The following is a 15,235-nucleotide window of genomic DNA, read 5'->3' as shown; positions in this document are numbered from 1 at the left end:
CAGGGAAGCCTCCGTGGGAGAGGCTGGGTTTGGACTGCAGGAGGGAGAGAGCGAGCATGGCTCAGGTTATGGGAGTTTTAAGAGTGACACCCATGATTATCTAGAACTGCGTTATCCAGTACAGTAGCTGTGAGCCACATGTAGCTACTGAGCACTTGAAATGTGGCTAGTCTGAATTGAAATGTACTGTAAAAATAAAATACACATTGGATTTTGAAGATTTAATAAAAAGAAAAACAAGGTCAAATGTCTCAATCATTTTTACACTGATTTCTTGTCAAACTGATAATATTTTGGATATATTAGATTAAATGAAGTACATTAAAATTGATTTCACCTGTTTCTTTTTGCATTTTTTTAATGTGACTCCTAGAAAATTTAAAACTACATACGAGGCTTTTGAGGCTGGCATGATTAAACCATGCTGATCTGGAAGTTATAGAAGCCAGAACTAGGAGAAAAAAGAAACCCCGCAAAAAAGCCCTATCTCAAAAAATAAAAACTTTCTACAACCTCAGAATCCGCCTCATTCAGACTGAGGTTTAGCCAAATTGATGAAAAAAAAAAGTGCTTGCTAAGCCAACTAATTATCAGTACAAATAAAATCACAGTGGAAAGTATATAAAGATAATCTGTTCTCAGACACCATTTACATATAGCAATTAATTCAGTAATGATGAGTCATTTTCATCCATTCACTAAGGCAAGCCCTCAAGGCCCCACAAGGGGAAGGAAATCACCAACCAGCAAGCAATCCAGAGGAAGCATGCATACTGAGCACCTACTAAGTTCTGAGGATACAGAACAGGGAGGTGCCAAACTGGCCTCGGTATTATCCACACTTCAAAGGAATGAGGAAGAAAATGAGCCAGGGGAAAGTCAGTCCTTTCCCCAAGTCACATGCTCTTCCTTCCTCCAAACTCCTCTTCATTCAGATTTGCTTACGTTTCCCACCCCATGTCTGTCCCCACTTCCACATCTATTCTGTGAGTGGGCAGTGAGGTACTTTCTGGGTGCCATCTCCCTCCTCCCTCAACGGTTCTGACATCCATCACATCTTCCTTCCTCCCCCAACCAGCCTTGACTCTGTGGTATGTGGTTAGGGAGGTTTCCAACTCACAGGCAACCTTTCTGTTCCCCAAAGATAACACAGCGAGCAGTGGGTGTTTGCTTGCTGGTAATGTTATCTAAGATCAACACTAGCAGCACCTGCCTCCAGAGGCCTCCAGGGTCGGGATTAAGTGGAGGCTTCATGTCTCAGTAGGTGCCTGGTCACCATAGTTGGGGTTTTTTGGGGGGAGGGTGGGCTCTGAAAAAGCTGCAAGTCTTCTCTGAGGACTTGAGATTTCTCCCCACCCTTCTCCACCTTCAGTCCTTCTGGGACCTGGGGCCAAGAGGTCTAAGATCAGGTGGCCGACAAGGGTGAAGGCCTCCTGGGGACATGCTCGCATTCTGCTGGGACTGAAGGAGGGATTCCAGCCCCACAATAGGCTGGTGATAGTTTCCAGCAGGAGGGAGTCCCCCACATTCTACTGAGGGCTCAGTCCAACCCCTCTGTGCCTCCACTGTCCCTAGAGTCTCTACAAGGATCCGGTGCCCCCCGAAGTCCATCTTTCGGTCAGGTGGTCATTTGAAGGTCAGCTGTCTACTGCCTCAACATCCTCCCAACTGGCTGCCCTGCCCCATTCCCACCCTGCTCAGAGCAGGCTGATTTTCCCGGAATACCATGCTCACTGTGGAAGCAGGATGCTCTATCAGAGAAAGCCCTGAACTAGGGGTCAGGAACCTAGGGGGGAGTCCCAGCATTGCCAGTGAAGGTTGTGTGGCTTTGGGGCAAGTCTGGCCCTTCTGGCGTTCAGTGTTTCTTCCAGTGAAATAGAAGCTTCAGCCTCCCAGGTCTTTAAGGTCTTTCCAACTCTTTCATTATTCTGTGTTCTGTCACTCCTCTATTCGAGAATCTTCAGTGGCCTCCCTCCTACAGATAAAGCCCAAACTCCTCGTGCTAGCAGCTTTAAAGCTATGCATAACCTGACCCCAAATCTCCTTCTAGGCCTTTCCTTATGACCACCCCACCACCACCACTGCCACTCTCCTCCAAGCTACCCAGCCTTCTCATTGTTGCCCCAAAGACTCTACACCCAAGCCTCTGTTCACCTTCGCTCACGCCACTCTGCTTGCAGTGGTGCCCCCGTTCGAGTCCTGCTCATTTCCACCATCTGCCTCTTTCATGGAGCCCTTCCTAACCTCCCAGCCCCGAGCCCTAGCCTGAAATGAGTTCCTCCTCTGAAATGCTAGAACTTCTGTGTAGATAACTCATTGGGCCCTCAGGAGTCCCTGCCTGGGCATCCAATTAGATGAAGCACTCCAGATAGGTGAGGAATCCGCTATAATGTTAATTAACTCTTCATCCAAGACCATGTGACTGTGGCCTCTGCTTGCAAGCCCTATGGGCCTGGCACAAAAATAGCTGTCATCTGCAGGACACCTTAGAGGTTATACAGGATCTTTACACCCGTCACCTCATTTAATCCTCGAAGCCACTATGAGAGGCAGCCCTGAAGCAAGGGGGACTATTAGTGACCTGCCTAAGGCCAATCAATTTATGAGTAGTTACCTGTGCCAGTACTAGGTCACAGCTCTTCTGCCCAGGTCCAAACTATTCCCTCAGAACCCGGCTGGAAGAAGGGGAGCAAACCGACATGTTAAGAAACACCAAGGCAGGCAGTCATGATGCACCACCCAGAAGAAATGTGGAATGACCCTACGCCTGCTCCTTGGAGAGGACACTTGGGAGCTTGTGCTGCCACCCCTCCCAGCAGCTTCCTCATCTGTAAAACGGGACCTCCCTCACTGGGGAGGCACGGGAATCGCATGAGCTGGCTTCTCCCTGCGCTCCAGACGTTTTTGGAAGCAGAGCAGCACTGATCAGAGAACAGCAAGTGTCAGAAAAGATCTTGCAGATCTAGTATCGACAGCCTCCTTCTATCACGGAGGAAGGGAGTTTCAGAAAGAGCAGCAAAGCCAGCCGGACCCCGGAACCACTCCTCTCCCTCACACCTAAACCGGGCCAGGCCCACGTAAGGACAGCCGGACCCCGGAACCACTCCTCTCCCTCACACCTAAACCGGGCCAGGCCCACGTAAGGACAGCCGGACCCCGGAACCACTCCTCTCCCTCACACCTAAACCGGGCCAGGCCCACGTAAGGACAGCCGGACCCCGGAACCACTCCTCTCCCTCACACCTAAACCGGGCCAGGCCCACGTAAGGACAGCCGGACCCCGGAACCACTCCTCTCCCTCACACCTAAACCGGGCCAGGCCCACGTAAGGACAGCCGGACCCCGGAACCACTCCTCTCCCTCACACCTAAACCGGGCCAGGCCCACGTAAGGACAGCCGGACCCCGGAACCACTCCTCTCCCTCACACCTAAACTGGGCCAGGCCCACGTAAGGACAGCTGGAGCAGATGCGCCACCCCGAGCCAACCCAGCAATCTCCCAGGACATCTGACTTCTATTGTTGACTTCTACCCAGAGGAGTGAGCGTTTTTAGCTCCCCAGGAATGTAGATCAGCCCCTGGAAGCTAGGCTCCCCTGAGCTGGGAATGCTGCTTTAAAACAAACACGGGGCTTCCTATATAAGGGCCAGACAGCCACCAGGCACCACCTCCACCAGGAATCCCAGGTAGGCACTCTCTCTCGACTCTTCATGTGTGGGTTTGTCTCCAGGTTTAACTTACTGTGGCTGCTGGCCGTTCCCAGGCCCATCTAAAAGGGGAGGCTGCACAGCCCAGGGCAACCTGGCTGCAGAGACCCAGCTGGGTTCAGGAGCTGCCCCCGTCCCCCTGTGTCCCTTGCTGGTTCAGCTTCATCATCCCTGTTGAGAAACTTGGCACAAGCTCCTTGGGGCCTGGGACAAACGACATGGGGAGTCCCACTGCCAAGCATTCTTCCCTGAACCAACAGCCTTGGAAAAGAGCACACACTTCCTTCAATTCGCTGCTACCTTGGGGAGGGGGCAGAGGGAGCCCCTCTCGCAGGGGAAGGAAGAGCTTCTTCAGGAGTCACGATCCCAGGTTGAAGTCCCCTCAGCCTGTCTGCTGGGCTCCTACCCGAGTGAGTCCTGAGGCACAGTGAGGGGAGGGGAGGGCACACTGCCTGCAGACCCTCTCTCCTCCAGGCCCATCTGTCCCCACCCAGCTAAGGCCATGCCCTCCCTGGGGACCATCCGCAGCCTGCTACTCCTCAGCGTGCTCTGGGTGGACTTGACCATGGCGGGCTCCAGCTTCCTGAGCCCCGAACACCAGAAAGTGCAGGTGAGACATCTCTCCACACAGCCTCACATTCTAACTGGGGTATCTCGTTTCAGCCCTGCCACATGGCAGCCGGCTGGGTGACCCGGGAAGTGGCTCAACCTCTCTGGGCCTCAGCCTTCTAGAGCACAAAGGAGGACTCTGAGCCTGACCATAGGCCCATGCCTCACTCCGATTCTGGAAGGATATGGGGGCTATGGGCCCTAAAGAGAACACCTCCTCTTTCCAGCACAGAAAGGAGTCCAAGAAGCCGCCAGCCAAACTGAAGCCCCGAGCTCTAGAAGGCTGGCTCCCCTCCGAAGACGGAAGTCAGGCGGAAGGAGCAGAGGACGAGCTGGAGATCAAGGTAGGTCCCTCTGAGTTTTATGCTTTTGTGGCAGTGGAGGGGATGAGGGGAGGGCAGGGGAATGGCTATGAACAAGGACCTACTTCAAGCTACTCAAGAAATATCAAATAGCACGAAAACAGTTGACTCCACACTGGGCTCTACAAGAGGCAAATGTCTGAGAGAAGTTGCTTTGCTACAAGTGATGGGCATGTACAGGAGCCCTGAGCAGAGGAGAGGGGGCACTAGCAGACGCCAGGTGATCTCAAAGGGGAGCCAGCAAATATGGTACCAAGAGATAAACACACTCAGGAAGAAACAGCTGGTCATAGACTGAAGGTGATCCCTGCAAAGAACTTTACGGTTGGCTCGGGGGCCTTTCAGACCTCACCTGGGGCTGGAGCACTCCGAGATAGCACCCTGGAGAGGCGAGCTCCCACAAGCCTGGCTCTGGCGGCCAGCACTCCCTGAACCCCATCTGTAAATGAGGACGGGACCAATCAGGCTTGTTTTGGCTCTGACAAACCTTGCATGGGGCAGGGAAAACGTTGAGAGAGAAGTGGAGGACTTATTAAATGGAGACAGATAAACGGAGGGGACGGAGTAAAGGGATTTTATAGGGTATCTATGTAGGCTTCCTGAAAGGCCGGCTGTGGTTCAGGGAATGGTTCCAACAAGCGTGTAGGTGGTGACATACACGTCCATGCAGCCAAACCAGAATTCCTCTGGAGTAAGGACTTCATAATGGCAATTATTATACTGCTGTGCCTGTGCTCCGTGATTACCCTTACTGCATATCGTTGATTCTCAACAACAACCTGTGAGGTAAGTAAGGCTGATATTATTGCCCTCATTTTATAGACGAGAAACAGAAGTTCACACAGGTGCACTCACTTGCCTGAGGTGCCAGAGCCAGGGTGTGGCAGAGGTGCGACTCCAGGTCAGGGCTGACTCCAGTCCCCAAGCCCTCTCTTCCTCTTCACTGGTCTGGCAAACAGAGTGCACAGTGGCCTAGAAGAGCCTCTTGCTCGTCTCTTCTGGCCTGGGAGCAAAGAAGTTGCAGTAGGTCCTGCCTTGGCCTCCCTCTCCCTATCCACCAGCCTCTTCTCCCGTCAAGGATGAACCCCCCAATCCACACTCCCTCTGACCCTCACCAGAACCTAGAGGTGTTCTCAGGCACTTCCTCCACACCATGTGTGAGACTCCCAACCCACCACATTCCCACTCAATGGCCTGCAAATCCTTAAACTAAAACCAGGGAAATTTCCCAGTTAGATTGCTCCAGCCGGCTGGTACTCACCCCAGCCAGAAGAGCTCTAAATGAGGCCAGAAGGGGAAGAGACTTCTGTGGCTGACGACTCAAGGCAGGGCTGGGACAAGTGGAAGTTTCCAGTTTCCATTAAGGCTGGCCTTGGACGAAATGGCCCACCCCGCCTCAACCAGAACCAGAAGTCTGAAAAGTCTGGGAAGTGCTGGGGCGGCAGGCCTGCAACACTGGCTTCGGAGCTCCCTGAACGTGCTCCTCAAACCTCTCCCGTCCTGGGGTACCAGCCCTCTCATCGCAGGTCCCTCCCACCCCCCAAACGTTTTCCTCCTAAAATTGAGTTTCAGATCTGCAAGACTTTTGAGACCAAGTCCTATCCATTCCCCCGCCCCACCCCACTCATCCTCCACTGAAGAAATGAGGCACTGAGGCCAAGGGGGCCTTTTCAGGTGACGTGAAGCAGATCTCCCACCCAACAGCCGCCATGCCACCTCTCAACTGCCCCTGCCACCAGGTCCCCAGATAGGTGCTCATGTGGTTCCTAAGAAGTCTGTTCGGGCGATCTGACCACCCCACATTAGCCACAGGGGTGGAAGAAAAACGAATAGTTACCGAAGGGAGGGAAGAGAAGGGCCCAAGTTCCCTAAAAAAATCAACCATGTCATTCCCCACTCACTCCACCTTCACAGCAGAGACAAGGGGGGAAGGTAAATTTTAAAAAGGGAACAAACAGCTATTTGTTGTTTTAATACTTCTCTGAGCATGTTTGCTCATTTGTAAAATAGAAATCATAGTGGTACCTGCCTGGGAGGGAGGTATCGAGGACTTGACAAAATGCGGGAGGAGGGCGCTTAGCCCGGGCCTGACCAGGGTGAGGGCTGCGCGCTGGGCGTTACTGCAGCACCAGGACTAGAAGGAGTTCCAGGGCTGGGGGACTTAGAGGTCCTGCACTCTAGTCCTTGGCCACCAACTTCCTCTGTGGCCTCAGACAAGTCATTTAACCTCTCTGGGCCTCTGCTGCTTCATATGAAAATGAGGATAACACCTCCTGTCTGGAGGGCAGGGGGCAGAAGGACCAATGACCTAGGCTCCCTTCAGCACCAAGATTCCTTCATTCATCTTAGTGACCCATATGGCCAGGTACCAAGGCAGCTACTGGATGAACAGAGACATGGTCTCTGCTCTCAAGGGGTGAAAACAATGATGTGGCTGCAAACAGAGCTCTTTCCCATTTACCCAAAGCTTTAGCACCAGTCAATCATCTCAGAGAATGACGAGAAAGTAGGGAAAATGGGGGCACTCTCCCTGCAGAAGGGAAGAGATGGAGGCAGAGAAAGAAGAAAGGACTTGGATCAGAGCATCTTTCCAGGAAAAGGCCAGCTTCCTGTCGGATTTTCCACGGAACAAGGAAAGGCCTGTGTACATGAGGAAGAACGCTCAGGAAAGGAGAAAGAGGTGGTGGCAGCAGAGGGTCAGAGACCATCACCCAGGCTAGCGCTAGGTACACCGGGTAGACCCGCTACCCCCCAAATCTCCCTGCCAGGGCCTGAAATTCTACCACTGGCACTTCAACCTTATGTCTTCCCAAATTGCAAGGGAGCCGAAACTTGATCTAGGGGACCTCACATTTTCTTTTTATCAGCAACCTCCTTAGAGGTAAGGAAAGAGTGCAAGATAAGTCTCCTAAAGATGGTGGGGGTGGGAAGAATGGTCTAGAAAGGCAGAGCAAGCTGGCTAACTTGTCCCTCAGTGGTGCCTGCAGGCCCACAGGCCCTTCTCCCTCCCTGCCCCTGTGGTGAGACCCTGAGAGCCTTCCTTTGAGATGGGGGTGTGTTTGGGGCAGGGGTGGGAGGGTGTGACCTCTGACACCTCCTGGGTTCTCCCTGTCCCCCCTCCTAGTTCAACGCCCCCTTTGATGTTGGAATCAAGCTGTCAGGGGCTCAGTACCACCAGCACAGCCAGTCCCTGGGGAAGTTTCTTCAGGACATCCTTTGGGAAGAGGCCAACGGTAAGTCCTTGCCTGGGTCAGGTCAATTCAAGAGTTCCCTCGGAGTCCCCAGTGTGAGTCCCCAATGTCACCCAATGGGTGACACAAGAGAAGTTTTCTTCCCCCACCCCTGCCTTTCAAACAGAGCTTCTAACTCCTCTTTCCCAGTATCTCCAGGCAAGTGGGCTGGGCTGGTGTCTTCAAAGAGTGCACCATTGTTTGAGGACTAGCACATTAACTAGCTTTGAGGCCCCAGGGATCCCAGCTTCCTGAACCATAAAATGGAGCTAACACCCACTGTGAGAGCATAAAATGAGTTATGTTAGAGCACCTTTACTGTAGAATCTTACTTCACAAATAAAAGGAACTGGTGCTGTAACCGCGCTCAGAACCGGCTCCGCAACCAGCTAAGCAAAGGGTTTTGGTTCTGTTTTGAAGCCCCTCTTACCACATAAAAAGAAACCACTCAACTTTTTCCTGATCCAGGAGGCAAACACCCGCCTCCAGAAACACACTGCACTCTGCAAAGCACTTCCCTCACCAACACTGCGTCCCCTCTACCCACCAACCAGGGCAGGAGGACGGCACTCTCCACGCTGCAGATGTGGAGACCACGAGTCAGAGCTTTCAGGGCACTCGCCTAAGGCACAGTCCATACTCCAAGGCCAGTGCTGTCCCCCATTACAACACACCACCTCCAATGTCACCACTTTGCAAGAAAAGCCATCGTTGATGGCGCTGGCAGGATGGCGGACTCAGAATTTTGATTTGACCTCTTGCTTTTTTCAGAGGACCAGGCCGACAAGTGATCATCCACAAGACTGGCCCACCTCTTTCTTTTCCGCCCAACCTTAGACGCGCTCACCTGGCTTTCAGATTGCTCCTCCAACAACTCCCAGCTCTGAGTGGCACTAGCTTAGGAGGTGAATAAATGTTCAGACTGTATGCTGGATGTTCAAAATGGGAATTTATTTCACCAAAGACGAAAATATTACATTTCTCTGAAAACAAACAATTCTTGGTCTATGGTCTGTGGTCAATAGTAAGAGAAAAGGATACGCAGCAAGGCAGGTGTCCATGCTTAGAAAACCAAATTAGATCCACATACAAGCAGACAGACTATTGGGGGAATGTATGACAGGAGGAGGAGGGGGAGAGAGGGAAGAGAGGAAGACAGAAAGACAGTTTCCTTAAACGTCAGACTCCTGAGTGCATCAAAGTTGCATTGAGAGCTTACTAACAATCAGCAAGGACTGTCTGGACAAAGAAACTTCAGGTGACATTATCAGAGCCAACATCCATTGAATTGACATTCAAGATCAGAATAGGAAGCTGGGAATGCCAAAGCATGAGTTTGAAGTTATGTGATACATAAGTGGGGTGCTAACGACGGCTACTAGCCACTGCTAGACAGGGCTGAAATAACTGCTTCTCCTTCCTCCTTGTCCACTACTGATAAAGCCTGGCAAAGCAAATGCTGTCTCATATGGACAAGGCTGGCCATTGCCTTGGCTACTTCACTGATACAGGTAGGTGTCCAAAACATATCCAACTCCAGCTCACAGCTGAAATGAGCCTTGATCCTTAGGTTCTACAACTTAAGTCCACTGAAGACACCAGTCTTTCTGGGAGGAATGTCACTTATCAGTCATTTACACTTTAGCATAAACATGTGAACTGATTACTGAGAGCTGGTGATAATAGACAGGTCAATCACAAAGGAAAGGAAAAGGCAAAGAACAGGGAGACTCCAAAGATAAGCCCTGCCAACCTGCCCATGCAGACACCTGTAGGGTACCCCTCTGCAGAGAGAGTTGGGGTAATATCCACACTCTGGAAAAACCTCTATCACAGAAGGCTCTAGGAGCCAAATATCTTCTCCAGTAAAATTCTGGCCACCTGGCACTTAAGGCACAGCCCTATGGGCACTAACCATTGATCAGACTTGGCAGGTGCACCGAAACCCAACTGCCATCCCTAATCAAGGAACTGCATGTGGTCTATGGAACGTCACCATCATCTGCGAGCCTCTTGGGAATGCAGAATCTCTGGCCCTACCCTACTATATCAGGATCTGCATTTTAACAAGATCATCTGGCTATTACATGGCTTACATAAAGTGGCTTAGAGGCAACTATTAATTTTATTTATTTATTTATTTTCCCCCCAAAGCCCCAGTAGATAGTTGTATGTCATAGTTGCACATCCTTCTAGTTGCTGTATGTGGGACGCGGCCTCAGCGTGGCCAGAGAGGTGGTGCGTCGGTGCACGCCCGGGATCCGAACCCGGGCTGCCAGCAGCGGAGCACACGCACTTAACCGCTAAGCCACGGGGCTGGTTAGAGGCAACTATTAGAGGATCCTATTCAGGCAGCACAGCACACTGCAGAGCCACATTACCCCACCTGGCATAGAGCAGGTGTCGACTCTCATATAACTCTTAGGAAAATTCAGACCTGGCCAGATGGGGGGCTGTTTCCTCTTTGACGTACCTTCCCCCACCTCTCTAGCCTCAGCTCTGTTGTCAATTCCATGTCCATCCCTTGGGCAGACCACACACATACTCTTCTATCTCTCAGATGACTATATACACACCTGACTATATGACTACACAGTGACTTAGTTCACTGAGTCTTTGCTTCCAAAAGCATCTGCCTCTAAGCCTCAGTAATAATAGATTGGAAGGTGTTATCACCGTTAAAAGAATTTAAGGTATTGGAGAACAGATGAACTAAGTGGGGAAAGAGAGGGAAGAGAGAGAAAGGAAGCAGAAGAGGAGGGAAATGACCCCCGTCAACCTCCAGATAGCCAGCCGCCTACTACCCAGTTCCCTAGCACTGACGCCGAGACCGACATTCTGTCCTGGAGCTGAGCCACATCCCAGTTCTATTGCTTAGTGGGGTGCAACCCTGATCATCGCTAACCATGCCCACAGCCCTCTTCTCAATAGCTAGAGAGGAGGATCCAACGCCCGCAGGTGGTCAAAGTGGTCCAGGAAACCAGCTCCTAACTCGGTGAAGCAGCAGCCACCAACTGGGCTCGGGAGAGGATGCATGCAACACCCTGGGGGGCAAGGCTGGTCACCTGATGCTTCCTCTAGCAAAGACCAGGGCTTACTCCTCTCTCAGAGGACTCACAAGCATTCTCTCCTACTTGCCTAGGTCATTCATACAACACCAGGCACTCTCATCTGGGCCAGGCAGCAAGGTGTGGTGGAAAGCTATGGGCTTTAGGCTCAGACCCAAATTTGAATACCAGCTGTGTGATCCAGACCAAGACACTGAATTTCTCAGGCTCCTCACATGTAAAACACCCACCTGGGTTACTGTCAAGACTGAACCTAGTATCTCCCACGTGGATACCTGGCATATAGTAGGCATTCAATTATTCTAACAGCTGTCATCTGCTGCATTCCTGTTGTGCACCAGGCATTGAGTTCTAAAGACTTACATGTAATTAATGTAATTTCAGTTAATTTTCACAACAAGCCCACATAAGAGAGAGAAAGCTCAAGTTCAGAGAAATTAAGTAAACTTCCAAGGTCACATAGCAAATACACTGACTACTCATATTCAGAGCTGTAGTACTCGGGGTCTGTGCTCTTTCATATTCTACTGTCAATCAACGTTACTTCCCTGGCCCTACTGCCTAGGATCCAAGGGATTTCTTTTGTTTCTGTTCTTCATTTTCCTTCATAATACACTGGGTCAACTTGGAGTGGGATGAGAACAATTTCAAGTCAACAATTGGCAGAAATAAAATTTATCAAAGGAAACAGGACACACTTGAGAAAATGTAGCATTTCACATACAGTCCTATGTCAGCTTTCTTAAACCTCCTCCTCCATGCATCATTCAATGATACCACTAACTTAAGGTTCTCTGAAGCAGTGTGTATTTACCCCTGGGGCGAGTGAGATATTTGCTGGAGAAAACAATTCTCCTTCAAAAACACTTTTATTTTCCGCTTTAACATGTCTAGTACATTAGTATAGTAGCACATGTATTTAACTTACTATACATTTATAGGTGCATGCTCAGAAATTCTCTTATGACGGTGTGCCAACAGAACAAAGGCCCACACTTGGCTACCTTTCCTAATCTGAATACACTTTCAAAGATCACTGAGAAATGAGCATTTACGGTGATCACAGGGCTGGCTGGCCACTGACTGACAGTTCTCTGCCATCTTTTTTTTCACAGAGTTTGTTCAATCATCGTGTATTTCAGTGGCCATTTGCCCTTACTTTATAAAAATGAGTGAAGCAAAAATGAAAACGCTGACAGTAAATGATTAATATTGGTCTCAAACTTAATACAGAAAGATGGAAACACCAGAAAAGCCAAGAGCAGCAGATTTTCAGCCACAAATAGACCATCACTGAGTGGACGCAGTCAACTGTTTTCAACTGGAAAGGAACTGAGACAAAGTGAAGGAATATGCTGAAAATACAGTCACTAACTGTGTCTCAAAGATGAAGAATCAACCGAGATTTTGAGTTTGTTTAGCATTCTTGGAACAGAGCCTTCCTTTTTACAGGTTTACTTTTGGCTTGTGCACTTGTGTTCAAGAATACCTTAGTACAAAATTAAGAGGACTGACTCCAAGTAGTGAAACAGAATTTCCTCCCAAGTTTACCCAGACGCATCAGAGGAGTTCACATTCCAAAGCCTACAGTACAACTGATTCATCAACAACACCCCCATATACTCCATTTTTCTTCCTCCTACTGCATTGCCCTGGAGAAAAGGAAAGGCATCCATGTACTTTTCAAAGGCGAAGCAGCAGCAGTGCATCTGAGCTCCAGGCAGTGCAATGAAAGTTAATGCACAAAGGCAGCAGAACTTTTAAGAAGGTACCATGCATTCTCATTTCCAGTTTAATTGTGCAGAGAGGCACATACATACATACTTGAGAATGTCTCCAGACCTTTGGATTCTCAGGTTATAAAGCTGGCCAACAACTAAACCATTGTTATCATTATGAGAAATCTAAACAAACATGGACAACATGGGAGTTGGCTGAAGATCCATCACTTTATTTTCAGAAAGAGATGGCCAAGCTGGGGGGATACAGTGGCATTCCAGCAGCACAGCGAAAACAATCAAGTCAGCCATCCAAAAACTGAATCAAAAACAATGCCCACCAGCTTTCACACCCTCACAGGTAAAGTTTCACTGTGTAACAGGACAGAAATGATAATCCTAAATCCTAGAGAAAAAAGTATATAGCACCTGTGCTTTACCTTGGCAGGGAGACTGCATAGGCTCAGAGACATCTGTTGAGTCATCACTTTTAATCCTAACCCAGGACTAGTTGGTTTCCCACGCAGGCAGTATTGACTTGTAGGGCTTGTTGTGAAGGAGATGGATATGCTGCAGTTCATTTGGGTGACAATAAAGCACCCTGAAAATACTCTGCAGTGCCCCAAATCTTGCAAGCAGGAGAACAAGGCCCGATTCCCCACATGGGCAAATCTGAGGCACAAACAACACACAGCTGATCCACGGAAAGTCGACAGTGAATCAAGGCCTACTTCCCTGGCCAACAACTTGTGTATCAGGGCAAGACGGAAATATCAGATTTGAAATGTTAAGTCCATTCACTTTTAGTTTACAAGGTTCAAACGCACCTTCCAAAAACACCTAGAGGAATCCAGCATAAGTGATGGATTTTACAACTTAAGCTACTGGCTTCCAAGAAGCAGACAAAGGGACTCAGGGTGGCCTTCTCACTGTGGGAGATTGGGGTAAAGGATCCTTTTGGACAAAGTGCAGTGTCCTCACAATTAACCCGTGACCATTATAACCTTCCGGGGCCTGTAATGAATATACTTTTACAAGGCACCAGCAGGGAGCAGGGAACAGCTCAGAACTTGAGATGACCCAGCTTCTCAAAAGTCAAAGAAGAGGCTCTCACTTCCAACATGGAGAAAAGACACAGAGGAGGCAAAGGCAAGGGAGAGCCCCAGGAAGGGGAGAAATTTATAGACACCAGGCCTCCTTGTTCTGCATAGGCAATAGAACATGGCTGAGCAGGCCCAGCAGAGCTTTGGAGAATTAAATTGGTTTACCTCTCAACCTGGGTGGGGGCAATCAAGGGGCTGTTATATGGGATGAAACAGAAGAATATTTTTGGTCCAGTGTTCCAGAAGGGGGCAAAAATGGAGCAAAGGGCAGCTAGGACTCCCTGACAGTAGACTAGCAGGTAGCTTCTGCTGCACAGTGGACCCTTATTAGTTTAACACACCGGAGCTGCAGCCCTGGGGGCATCAGTAAGTGGGAACATCTTCTTTGGGGTCCTCTTCCTCAAGAAGTCCTCTTCCTTGAGTCCCCCAATCTGTCAGGATCGCCATCTGCCAGGACTTTCCCTGGACAACCATCACTCCTCTGCCCCTCCATATTGATGGCAGTGGAACCAGTGAGACCAGCAGCCAAGGTCCTTTCGCCTGTGCTGATGCAGCAACAGTGACAGCCAAATTGAAGAGTTATCCAGGGAAGGAAGGGGGATGACTTCATGGGTTGCAGGAAAATAAACCTCTGAGACAAGTCTCCAGTGAATGTCCCCCAGAGATTTCCCACTTAGGAGTTCATTTTTAGAACTGAGAACCAGGAACCGAGTTACACGCCCACATATGCTTAGACGAGTAGGAGGGGGACTTTATTCACAGACTGTTAAAAACACAGGCTGCAGAAAAGAGGGATGTGGATTAGCAAACTTGTTGCACCCTTATATCAGCCACTTTCTCCTTCACTGACTGTCCTGGAGCACTGTGGCCAGGAGGCAAAACCCAGCCCTAATCCCCCTCTACTGCACCCCACCCCACACCACCCCCCAGCTGGAAGCAGAAGCCTTATGATGAGGTTTCAAGGAAAACATCCTGCCTGGTTTTCTCCACTCCAATGGGCTCTCCAAACACATCCTTGACCCGGGACACAGGCAGAGGTCAAAGCCAGCCTATGTTCCGTCAGGCTGCTGGTCGTCCTGGAGGGTTGGGAAGAGAAGAGGAAGAAGGTTGCAAACCAAGTTCACTCAAGACAAATCAGGCTTAATGCTCACTCTATGTTTCCATTCTCTACATTAAGAAAATGCAGCAAAAGACATTTTTGTCTTGATTTTTAAAAAACATATAATGTGAATTTTATGACCTTTTCTGGGAGACTCCTGACTGCACCCTCTCTGCTTAAAGGTTGTAGAGGCGACTGGTGTTCTCACGCAGAGTGGCCAAAGTACGGGAGAGCGGCTGATCTTTGACCCTGGCAATCTCTCGAACCGTATGCAAGGCCAGGCCTGGGTGGGCATACTGGCAGAGGCTTCTGGGAACCTGGAAGACATCAAGCATTCAG

The 15,235-nt window shown here is 49.8% G+C and overlaps 2 protein-coding genes across 3 annotated transcripts in view; one reads left to right on the top strand and one right to left on the bottom strand.

Moving 5' to 3' along the window:
• Nucleotides 1–4,112: 4,112 nt before the first annotated feature.
• Nucleotides 4,113–8,699, top strand: GHRL (ghrelin and obestatin prepropeptide). The gene is made up of 4 exons (XM_004443598.3): nt 4,113–4,317; nt 4,544–4,660; nt 7,803–7,911; nt 8,680–8,699. Exons 1-4 carry the CDS (start codon nt 4,210–4,212, stop codon nt 8,697–8,699), a joined length of 354 nt encoding a protein of 117 aa, XP_004443655.1. The 5' UTR covers nt 4,113–4,209.
• Nucleotides 8,700–8,838: 139 nt separating this feature from the next.
• Nucleotides 8,839–15,235, bottom strand: part of TATDN2 (TatD DNase domain containing 2) — a 29,279-nt gene continuing 22,882 nt past the window's right edge. Inside the window, exons 7-8 of one of the 2 annotated variants that reach the window (XM_014779611.2) lie at nt 15,038–15,213; nt 8,839–14,873 (exon numbers count right to left, since the gene is read on the bottom strand). In XM_014779611.2, the coding sequence (XP_014635097.1) occupies nt 15,073–15,213 (141 nt within the window). In that variant the 3' untranslated portion in view covers nt 8,839–14,873; nt 15,038–15,072. Of the gene's footprint in view, nt 14,874–15,037; nt 15,214–15,235 lie in introns of those variants that run through there. The other variant, XR_001389683.2, reaches the window with a different exon arrangement.

This window comes from Ceratotherium simum, chromosome 5, assembly GCF_057802395.1.
Source record: "Ceratotherium simum simum isolate JZ-2026a chromosome 5, ASM5780239v1, whole genome shotgun sequence".
In the NCBI taxonomy this organism is placed as follows: domain Eukaryota; kingdom Metazoa; phylum Chordata; class Mammalia; order Perissodactyla; family Rhinocerotidae; genus Ceratotherium; species Ceratotherium simum.
This window is presented reverse-complemented; position numbering and strand designations above follow the sequence as displayed.